Source organism: Aotus nancymaae, unplaced genomic scaffold, assembly GCF_030222135.1.
Source record: "Aotus nancymaae isolate 86718 unplaced genomic scaffold, 86718_ANA_hifiasm-v0.15.2.pri h1tg000115l, whole genome shotgun sequence".
Lineage (NCBI taxonomy): Eukaryota > Metazoa > Chordata > Mammalia > Primates > Aotidae > Aotus > Aotus nancymaae.
This window is the reverse complement of record NW_026988530.1, coordinates 4,050,459-4,063,198: the sequence shown is the minus strand read 5'-3', so window position 1 is coordinate 4,063,198 and position 12,740 is coordinate 4,050,459. Positions and strand designations below refer to the sequence as shown.

General features: G+C 31.8%; 1 protein-coding gene across 2 annotated transcripts in view; it reads right to left on the bottom strand.

The window, feature by feature from the left end:
• The window catches only part of GLRA3 (glycine receptor alpha 3), a 193,199-nt gene that overhangs the window by 116,589 nt on the left and 63,870 nt on the right, over nt 1-12,740 (bottom strand). For both annotated transcript variants that reach the window (XM_012454689.2, XM_012454690.2), the window contains exon 3: nt 12,320-12,387. In XM_012454689.2, the coding sequence (XP_012310112.1) occupies nt 12,320-12,387 (68 nt within the window). The remainder of the gene's footprint in view (nt 1-12,319; nt 12,388-12,740) is intronic.

The window sequence follows — 12,740 nt, the reverse complement described above, 5'->3', positions numbered from 1 at the left end:
TGTTGTTTTAACAACATTAAAGCATAAATAAACAATTGTATTCTTTATGATAATCTGTATAAGAATTTTACCTTTGTGAACAGTATCTACAGACAGTCCCTTTTTGAGCACAATGATTATAAAGATGATCTAGTGGATGAATTCATTAAGCAGAGATTTATTCATATTTCTGATGGGGTCACCAAAGTGTGTAACATTCATGCATGCCTATTTTTTGCAGGCATCCCCATAAATAAGCCCATTTCTGATTTATTCTTACAAGTGATAGATCAGAGCACATTCATGATGCCAATCACTGGTAACTCATGCATGGAATTAAAAATCTTACAGATCCGTACCATTTCTATATTTGGTTTGGCTTTATCTATTACTCAAAGTAAGAAAAAAAAGAGTGAGGATAAGATGTAAACAGATATAATCTTAATATTGAAAGGATAGCAGGATATTTTCAGGCTATTCCAAAGGAACTGAAATAGCAGCAATCTAATCATATCCTACATTAACATTGTTGAATTTAAAAATATGAATGACATAGGAATAGTCACTCAATGCTATTATGGTACTTACAAATAGTGCATAAATGCACCTTTATAAGAATTTAACTCATTGGCATCAGATAAAAAGAACCAATGACACATTTTAGGAAAAGTTTACAAAAGGACAGAAAAAAATGCACTTTCCTTCAAATTACACACATTTAATTTCAATTGTGATGAAAATTACCCTGAAATCTAGTCTATTTATGAAATAATTACACTCCAATATTTTTAATTTTTGAAAATTATTCCTGGATCACTATAAGCACAAATAGGAACTTTAATTTCTTATCATAGAGAAGTCTCCATAAAATTTCAGCATGTTTCACAAAATTATCTTTCTATAAACATGCATGAAAGAGCAAATGGTTTTAGAGGAAAAATTATAGAATTACATAGAAAGATTTGAATAAAGAAGCCAAGCTCATTTAGGCTATATTATCCAACATTAACTTGATTGTACAATTAGTGGCTTAACTCATATTTTAGAGACTAGCATTGCTTTATGACAATGATCAGGACTCAGAAGTGCAGAAACAGGATCATATTGCAAAGCAATAAAAATAACAGTTTATCTACTTGTGTCAAGGAAACAATGACGAAGTTCTCTTTTTGGAAAAAGTAGTCTATTTTTCCCGGAATAAATACATGCTTACATACATTCAACAATATAAACTTAAGAGCTACTTTATGCTGAGCATTTTGCTAGTTGTTAATGATACAATGATGAACATATCAGAGAGAACTGTTGCCCTGTGGAGACTGTTATACAAAATTTAAAATAAATATTGATGGCTTTAAACAAAATATTAAGAAAGGAAAAAAGAGACTTAAAAGTAAATTGGATGAAATAATAGGATGTCATTGAAGTATGATAAATTAGCACAAGGAGAAAAGGCAATTCCAACAAAGGAAAATAAAGAAGCACAAGAAAATATCATCATAGATTGTGAATAAATTGCCTTTATGTAAGTCATTAAATTATTTGCGGTGAAAGAATTTAGAATGGATTGATATGAAATGTAAGTTATTTGAGATGTTTATTAATTTCCAATAATTTATTTACCAATGGCAATTCTTAAGTATAGAAATATACAAGATAGAAGCACAGAAATATACAGAGATATTATAGAAACTCTGCCAGAGAGATTAAGGTATAGGGAAAGCAATTAGAATATACAGTCTAGTAGGTTCTACAGAAAGAACCAATTCATAGGAGATAAGCATTAATTATAAATTCAGAAAGTAGCAAAATATATAGCAGAACAAATAAAAGTATACCCACATATAAACTAATAAAGAAAAAAAATGAGCTAAAACCAAATTACCAGTAAGAACAATAAAAATGAAAACATTACAAAGACTTCTTATCTTGCAAGATAAGATGTGGTAAGTTTATGCAAATAATTTGACAAGGAATGCAAAAATTCATTGAAAAGCAAAACTATTACAAAACTCAAGCTATAAAATATGAATAATCTTATATCTAAGGAATGAAACTTGTAAGTTAAAACCTTTACGCAAATAAAATGACTGGCTTGGATGACATTACTGGTGAATTTTTCTAAATACTTATGGAAGAAATAACAATAGTTCATCAATTTTACATAAACTATTTTAAAGAGTAGAGGAAAAAGAAACACCTTCATCTAGGTTTAGAAAGCCAGCATAATACTGATACCACACGCCACGCTTGATATTGCAAGAAAATAATAGTTCGGTATCCAAAGTTAACACAGTAGCAAATATTCTAAACCAAGTACTAGAAATTTAAACCTAGCATTAGATAAAAAGAATAATAAATTATGGTCAAATGAGGTTTATACAAGGAATGTAAGAAGGATTTACTACTTTGGAATAAATCAATCTAATCAATAATGTTAACAGAGTGAAGGAGAAAAACATATCATCATTTCAATGAATGTTAAGACAGCATTGAATAAAATTGAATTCCTTTTCATAATAAAACATCTCAGCAAACAATAATGAAAATAAGATCTCTCAGTCTGATAAGGAGGATTTATGGGAAACCTATAGTTACTGCCATTCTTAATTGTGAAATACTGCAGGCTTTCCAACTGATGTCATAAAACAAAAAGACAAATATAGCCATTCTCCATTGTTATTTAGCATTGTACAGGAGTTCTGAACCACTGCAATAAGGTAAGAGGGATTGGGAAGGAAAAAGTACAACTCTCTTAAAAGTTTGCATTAACATATTCATAGAAAATACAAAAAAGTTGGTAAATTACTACAATTATTGAATTGTCAAGTTGAGAATATGTCAATATTGCAAAATTTATTGTTTGCTCATATATTAGAAACAATTGGTAAATGAAATTTAAAATACAACATTTACACACACACACACATGCACACACACACAATTCCAAGCTCTGTCTGCTGGGAAGCCTAGACTCAATGAAACCCCTATAGCAATGAGCATACGTGGTGATCAGATCTGGGTTTCTAGTACCATCCTCCAATTTAAAAATACAGAAAAAGAATTTTGGAGAAATGGCTGATCTAGGGATGGGGCAGGAAATATACAAGATGAGTCTGGAACATCTTATGTTTACAGAACACAAGGAAGTGCTCAAAAACCACAGCGGTAGGAATATGTCAGAGACACAGAAGCTAAGTGAATAAACCCCCATCGGCCAAACTGGAATAATTTGAGCAACAAATTAAATAACGTAGCTTTGAATTATAACTCGAGGCATAAAATAAATATGCAAGAGTCTGTATTGATATACATGTTATTATATAAATAAATGGGAAGGAATAAATAAATCTGTATCAAAGAATCTCAAATAATATGCAGAAATGGTTCCTTCAAAGAGGTGGAACATAATCACTTTGTCCCCTTAAGTTGGGCTACATACAGTGACTTGCTTTCCAAGAGTACTGATACAGTTTGGATATTTGCCAAATCTCATGTTGAACTTTGATCCCTAGTGTTGCAGGTGGGGGCCTGGTGGGAGATGTTTGGGTCACGGCATGGATCCCTCATGAATGGCTTTGTGCTGTCCCCATGGTAACCAGTGAGTTGTCACTATATGAATTCCAGCAAGAACCGCTTGTTAAAAAGAGTCTGGCACCTTTCCCTCCTGCACTCTTGTCCTGTAATCTCTGCATGCTGGCTCCCCTTCCCCTCCTGCTTCTGCCGTGAGTGGAAATAGATGCTGGTGCCATGCTTCTTGTACAGCCTACAGAACCATGAGCCAAAAACCCACAAAAAACAAAAAACAAAAAACCACACCTTTTTTTCTTTATAAAATACCCAGCTCCAGGTATTCCTATATAGCAATGCAAAACAAACTAAGACAAGAATAGCACAGAGAAGGTCAAAAAAGGAGTTACAGTGGAGAAATCAGACAAACACCACCTCAGGCCTGCAATCAAGCTTAACATATTCAATAATAAGTCCTATTGATAATACATACTCTTAATAAAAAATAATGAGAATGGCACTTCACCTCTGTGATATTCCTTGCAGAGTGTATATGTACTGACAGGGAGAAATTAACATGTTACTATTCCTAGGTGGCATAATTGTATGAAGAAATTATAAAGCATGAGGCCTAAAATGAGAGTATTTTGGGCAATGTAAAAAATAATCATATTCTTATATATTGGCAATGAAGTGTTAAAAATAACTAAAATGTTATAATTTTAAACACATAGCTTAACAATGAAGTTTAAATAATTAAATCTAAAAGATATGCTAGAAAATTGATACCTTTGTTAAATGATATTAATAATATTTAAATAAAGGGAGAGATGTATTGTATTCATTGGTAGAAAGACCCAATATTTTGAGATGACAATTTTCCCAGTACTCATCTTTATATTCAACTCAAGTTTATTTTGTGGAACTTGACAAGATAATTCTAAACTTCCATCTTCCAAGAATACTAATGAATACTTCAAACAGAATTTTAAAAATGTGTGTTTGGCAAGTTGTCCTATTAAATATCAAGTCTAATGTAAACTACATTAAATAAGACAACGTGATATCAGTGCAGGCATAGACAAATAGATCATTAGCATAGAACTTGAAACGGACTCATTAAATTTAATTACAAATTATTGGAAGTATTCACTTCTGAAATAAAAATAAATGTCTACCTTACACATTACATATATGTATAGATATACAACTGTACAAAATTCCAAGAGGACTAAAACCTAAACAAGAAAGCAAAACCCTTTTAAGGCAGTATAAGAAAATTTATTTATGAACTTGGGTGAGAGAAGAATTTCTTATGGCAAAGAAGTGTAGACCATTAAGTAAAACAAGGTTACATTTTTGTGAATTAAAATTATACATCAAAAAGAATGCCTTGAATAAATGTTTAAAATGCATATAACTGACAAAGTATTCATCTTCAGAATATTGAGAGAGAGAGAGAATGTGTGTGTGTGTGTGTGTGTGTGTGTGTTAATTCCATGTGTATAATAAAAAAAAGGAACCCTAAACTGGGAAAATATAAGAAACATTTTGCATAAACAACATCCGAATCATTTATTAAAAGACATAACCTCATTGTTTATCAAGGAAGTACATCTTAAGCAGCAATTAAATCCAATTTTACAACAATTATATAAGTTAAAAGATTAAAAGTGTGTAAATACTAAGTGTTGGAGAAGATATAAAACAATAGAAAATCTCATGAAATTGCTAATAGGTGCTTCATACAGAATGACCACATTGGAGAGCAATTTAGTAATTTGAATAGGGAGCAACTTAGTAAATTTCAAGGAATTACCAAGTAATCTCACTCCTAGGTATATACCCTGTAGAATAGCTTGCATGTATGTATATATATATGTGTGTGTGTATATATGTATGTGTATATATATATATGTAATATGTAATGATTTTCTTTCTTTCTTTCTCCCTTTCTCCCTTTGTCTCTTTCTTTCTCTCTTTTTCTCTCTCTTCTTTCTTTTTTTTTGATGGAGTCTGACTCTGCTGCACAGGCTGGAGTGCAGTAGCATGATCTTGGCTCACTGCAAACTCCACCTCCCGGGTTCAAGTGATTCTCCTGCCTCAGCCTCCTGAGAAGCTGGGATTACAGGTGCCTGCCATCACACCTGGCTAATTTTTGTATTTTTAGTGGAGATGGGGTTTTGGTATGTTAGATAGGCTGGTCTCAAACTCCAGACCCCAGGTGATCCATCCTATACAATGATTTTCATTGCAGAGATGTTTTGTAGTATTGAAAACATTAGAAACAACCGAAATGTCTAGCAAAAAGAATAGAATGGAAAAATATATTATGAAATACTAAAATGAAAATGGAAAATAGAATAGTCTACATATACAAGCATGGAGTATCTCAAAAAAAAAAACACATAAATTTATACCTAAAAATGGAGCCAAGCTAAATTAGATGAAGATACTTCAGTATGGTCATTTTGATTATATTTTCATACATATAGAATAAATATTTATATCTTAATATCAAATTCTGGAATAAAGTTTATTTTCGTAAAGTAATTTTCATGTATTTGTATTATGTATTTTCTTAAGATAGTGATAGATTTTTAGTGTTACTTCTAATCCATGCATCTTTGTATGCCTGCAACTTTTTAATAAAAAATACTTTAAAAAGAATATCTAGTAGTTTAGAGATTCCATTAACATATATATAGATAGAGAGATAGATAGATCATATCAATTTTTATGCTGTATTGGCTTAGATATATCTTGAGAATCTAATGACTCAATAATTCAAAGTAGCATTTATATGTATGTGCTTATTTTTGCAACTAAAATGTGAGCCTATCGTGTTTATGGAAAATTAAAAAACTGTACATTTGGACAATTCTGTGAGATCACACTGGACCCTCAGGTCCTCCCTTCCAACCTATCATACATTTATGTACACAAACACCTGAAAAAATATTAATCCACAATGTCTAATTTTTTTTGTTTTTGTTTTATAAAAATGATTTATTTTACGGGCAGTGGTGAAAAGTAACGGTTCGATATGTAAATATTGATTTCAATCACATAGCAGAGCAATTCTCTAACTTTCTAACATATGTGTAACAAGCTGGAGAGTCATCTGTTTTTTGAAGATAGGCAGATAAAACCAATATGTTCATTTTAAAATACTGTACTACTATATATACACACCCAAACACCCAAACTACTTTGGAGACTCTGAGGGGTAGGATTTAAAAGGGATGTAAGCAGACTTCTGGGATGCTACTTTTGGCTTGAATGTGGTTACATGAATGTGTGCACTTTGTGTTAATTCACCATACTGCACTCCTATAATTTATGTACTTTCCTGCATATGTATTAAATAAAAAGGAAAACGAGGCTCATTATTTTATCTTTATAATGGGAAAAAGCTTATGATTCACTAATAAGTTTGAAAAAAGATTTGTCAGAATAAAATGGTTATGTCATCTTTTATGCATAGCAAAATGTTTGGCTCATTTTATGCCCTCAAAAAAGATTTATTGAATGAATGATGAATGCATAAACTACGTAAAAATATGTTCAGTCAAAACATTTACAAGCAAATATAAATACAGCTAACTGCTAATAGTGCTGGGTTAGAGTAGGGCATTATGGTGACTGTTTCCTCTCTTTTTCAAATTTTAAATTACATAATGGACTTTTAATATCATCATGGGTTTAGCCAGTCCCACAGGGTGCTTCTATGATGGGAATTTATTTCTTGTTTCTGTCATAGTTATGCTTCACAGTGTGGTCTGTGGTTGAACTGTGAGGTAATCCCATTGGGGGGAGGATTATAAAAACTGTCCTTGTAATGCTTTCCTAAGGTTGACTCATGCCATTGTCTAGCTGAAGAATAATCCTCCTTTGAGTAAAGTGCCTGGTCCGTAAGGCAAGACTGGTGACCCTTATTCTCCTTTCCTTTCAAGATGGTAGAACTTTATTGTATTCTAATTCTTCCTTGCTGGGATCTTGTGGGGTTTGTTGACTTTTTTGGGTGCCATTTTTGCTGTTCCTGCTGCCAAAGATGTGCATATTTATTTGTGTGTGTGTGTGTGTGTGTGTGTATACATACACAAATATGCACATCTTTGCATATTTGTGTGTGTGTGTGTGTGTGTGTAGACACACACAAAAATATATATATTTCTATTTCTATTTTCAAGTTTCTCTTAACGTTTGACAGCTGAGAACTCCTGGGCTACCTATAGCCAGTCCCCATCGCCAGAGCAGATCAAATGGAATTCCCTTTTACCTATATCATGGAAGCTGCATATCATCTCGGTGATTTTTTTCTTCAAGATTACTCATTTTTTGGTCCTTATAACTAGGTATTTTAAGGACTGGAAGGCACAGGGTTAGAGAAATCACATATTAATGCTCTAGACATGCATAATCCTGCAGACTGTTTCTGATGAAGAATAAAAGCTTTCATTTCAAGCTTTTTGTCTAACTTCTAACGTTCTCACCTGTGATCACTGAATACATATGCTCTGCATGACACACTTGGTGTGTTAAATTTTAAATTTGTGAAGGTTTTTGTTTACTTTTACTTTTATCTTTATAATGGGAAAAAGTTTATGATTCACTGTCTTTTGAATTAAATCTTTTAAGTTAAGATATAACCGCCATTCATAACATACACAAGTCTTCAGTGTCCATTCAATAATCCTGACATATGTACATACCTGTGTAACTACCACCCAGATCAAAATATAGAATAATTTTGGTACTGAGAAGACTCCATGGTACCTCCTCACTATCAGTTACCAACCACCTCCCGCCTCCCACTAAAGATAATCTTTTAGAATTCAGAAGCCTTTTATGTTCTTAAACTTCATATAAATAGAAGTAAATGGTACATACTCTATTGTGTCTGTTTTCTTTAACTCATAGTTATGTTTATGAGAATTATCGATGTTGTTGCTATGTAATACTCCATTGTATGAATTATGAAAATTGATGATATGACTTGGGCTTATTACAGTCACACTCAACTAAATGGGAGTTAAGGGATCATGGGGAAAAAGCACTCAGGTCTCAAAGCTCCTGCTCCAAGAACTGTCTAGCAAGCTCAGATGCAGAAATAACTTGCTGTAATCTTAAAACCAGTTGTACCTGGTAACTGCTGAAACTACCTTCCATGCCTCTAATTAGTTTTACCTACCACCAAGATTAGTTTTACCCACCACTGTCACTCAAAAATTACAGTTTGACAGAGCTAGAAAAATTTCTCTAGGCAATGAACTTTCTTTCAAAACATTTTACAAAATGTTTCTCTTAACCAATAAAATCCCAATCTTTTATTTTGTTCCGTGGACATCCTGAAGACCAGCCAGGTCAGGGTGTATGCTCCAAATTGCAATTTGGTTTTTGTGAATATTTCCAAAGAAATCCTTTGCTTAAGGGAGAACAAAAAGCCAAACTTAACAAATGTTTTCGTCCTGGCACATAAGCCTTATCCGAAGCTCATCATAGCTTTGCAGGAGCACACTTCATGTAAGAGCCACTTAATGTGGACATCTTAAGCTTCCCCTCCTTGAAATAATCATGTGGTCCCTTCATCACCACAGTTTAAAAGACAGGACAGATATTCCTCTCTCACCAAGATCATGTTTCCAAACAGTAATGGTGGTAAACTAGTTTTATTTTTAATTTAATATTTTTAAGAACTGGAGCTTCCTATAGTTGTTAAATCATTCTCTGTCAAGAAGAATGTGTACTTTAAATAATGGAGGCTGAATAAGTCCTTAAAGAATCTCATTATATGTAATAACATATGACTCAAATATGAGGGAAATAGGGAAGTTGAAATTCTCATAATATTTGTAGAAAAAATTTTGGTGACTATGTGTAAAATAATAAAACTGTACTCAAGTGAGAATAGTTGGCACTACATGAAACTAATCAGATTAACAAACATTAGGAAAGGAGTTTAACAGCTAAACAGAAATTTGAATTTATACTGCTAAACTGCACACACATATTTTTTAAATTTATGCAAGAAAAATCTAAAAAATATGTTGTTTGAATTAACTTAATTTACAAAAAGTGTCCTAAAAGGTAGAATATCTACTGGAGAGATTTTCCCAATAATTAAATATTAACCTCAAATGGGACAAGAGCTGTATTTAAAAATGAGATATACCACTTATAAACTAGACCAGCAGAGGGAGCTCAACATACTTAGCCAGGAAAGCCATTGAAGACTTAGTTAAGATTCTTGTTAAGCAGACACATATGCATTAGGATAATTATGTCGTTTTATTTTAAATATGAATAATCAGACATAAATATATTCATTACTGATTACAGATAATTTGAGATTCCATCCTCTCAATTTTAATTGACTGCCTTAGTTGAATTCAATTATTTATATAAGAACAGAAGTCAGCCTGTGCAACATAGTGAGACTGTCTAAAATAAATAAATAAATAAAAATAAAAAAAGAACAGAAGGAAATTATATTCGGTATAAGAAGGGTAATAAATTTAAAACTACATCAACACATATATTAGCATTTTTTCTGAATTTTAAACACAGCAATAGAATAATGAGATAAAGTTCAGTGTAGAATCTTGATAGTGGACCCTGTAAATAAAACATAACAACTTAACTAAATGGGAGCAAAACATTTATGAGTCTCATGATAGTAATATACTAACAAGTTCTCATTTTCTTTGTGCCTATGTAGATGGATATCATCATCACAGCTATTCTAGCTGATACCACTACAAATTTATAAATATAGAATCTGATCATTTGAATGGAAATAACAAATGTTTAGAAATTTGGAAAAAGAAAAATAAAAATACCAAGGTGAACATGATTAGGTTTGTTCACTGACAGTGCTTGAGACTGTAAAGAAGTGAGTGACAGATGCTTAAAGTAATTTCAAAGGGAATGTATAATAATGGAGTATGTAGGGAAGGAAAGGGTTGCATGCTGAAGGAGAGAAATAAAACTGAATATGGGTTATCTTGAAGGTATGTTTACAATATTCTGCAAGCTTTTTGTAAAATTTTATTCTATAAAGTCCGGCTAAAATTATTTAGCTAAGAAATTTAACTGGTGTAGCCATCTTAAAGATTGTGTTATATCCATTTTTGTGGTAGACTGATGAATTATATCATAAAAACAGGCACTTTCAGAAAGCTGGCAATCTTTAAGTCTTAATGGAAAGGAAATCTGGCTATGCCCTCTCTTTTTTCCAAGTCCCTTCCCTCCCTACCCCATGAAGATGGATAAAGCTTTAAATCATTCCAACTATTGCTGTGGAAAGTATTTCGTAGAAATAATCATGCAAAAAAATAGAGAAAAGTATATTTCCGGGTTTTTAGGATTATACACATACAGAAATGAAATGAGAAAATTGCTAGAGCTAGAAATACAATTTGTGAAGTCTAAATAGAACAAAGCCAGTAGTGATCCCTTCTTCTGTGGATTATATGGACTGAATATGTACAAATGTTGGACATAAATCAGGACCACATTTTTCCACAAGAACCTAGAATATATTAAAATCTAAAACAGGATTATAGCTGCTTTAGAGAAGAAAATTGCACCAGGACCACACTGCTTCTAACCAAATTACATGCATCTTCTTTGCTTTTACACTCATATACACACATTCATGTCAACTTATATTGTATCCTATTTAAGATAATTCTATATAACGCCTCCAAATTTAAGTTTGGTTCCTCTCCGCAAAAGCTTTACTGTAGTTAAGCTATATTAACGTTGAGTAGAACCACAGAGACACTGCTAAATGACTTAATATTGCATACAAGAGGAAAAAACACTTGTTTTAAATGATGCCTGTAGACAACCTCTCCCTGATTCCAACACACACACACACACACACACACACCCTCTATATGCACTTGCACCATAATTCATGTAATAATTTGCATATTAGATTGCTTTTCCTTAGAAAATTTACTATCTATTTACTATTCTAAGACAGGTAAAATGAACATAATTCTTAATAATAGTTTTTGAAAATAATAAATCCTTAAGTATTTTATATCATATTTTAGTTAATATTAACTTTGAGAAGTATTGCAAACTCTACTTGCTACATTTAAAAGTATAATTCTAGCTAATTTAAGAATCATCATGAACACAGTTTAAAAAAAAAGTAACTTGGCTGCTAGACAATTTTATGGACGTTCAGTGGTTTATTTGTCCATTTCTGCACTTTATTACAGTTAAATTGCCCAATAAAAGCTAATGGGCAAAGTAGAGATACATGTGCTCTTTAGAAAAAAACTATAAGATTCAAGACAGAAGAAATTTGGTCTGTAATGACAATTTTTATGTTTTTCAGGCTTTAATAACTTTTCAAATAACAGTTGATAAAATCTCTAAGTATAATGTTTTGGCAAATACTGTATTCATTGGGAAAAATAAATTGAATATTTAAAATAACATAAATCTGTAAGTGGGGTGCAGAATAAACATGTAAATATTCACTACTCTGCTTATGTCTGGATATCAAAGAGTATTAGAAAAAATAAAGGATATGATGACATTTTAGCTTTAAATTGAAGTTTAATATTAGACTGGTAAATTGGGAAACTCAATGTTGTTTTCACTTATATTAATATATTCTAATATACCATCTCTAACTGAAACATTATTACCTGCAGGTGATCATAATTTAATTATACTATTAATTTTACTCTTAAAATCTTGTTATATTAATTTGTGTTCTAAATTGCATAAAATGAGCAGAAGAGTTGCCATGAATGCAATTACAGATTACTCTAGTGTGAAACTTGTTGCAAAGTAAAATGCCTACCATGGTCGTCTCTGCAATAGAGCCAAAGCTGTTGATGAATATGTTGCATGTGACATTAACTGGAGGGCCTGAAAAAGATATTAAAACATAAAGGCTGTTTAGAGACTTATCTAAAACATTTTCAAATAATTCCTTGAATTGCATTATTAGTGCATATACATATATACACACACACAGACACACACACACACACAGATGCTCAAAATTGAAGGCAATAATTCCATAAAACAATCTGTATTGAGAATCACAAGGAACACTAATGGTGACCATTTTTTAGCCTCTCTTGGTCTTATTTTAAAAATCTAGATATCTCTAATGGCTTTGTAAATGCCTGATGCAGTAAGTCCAATATCTGAACTCCTTCAGGGATAGTTTCTATTGATTTTTTTCTCCTATGCACAGGCTATAATTTTCTATTTCT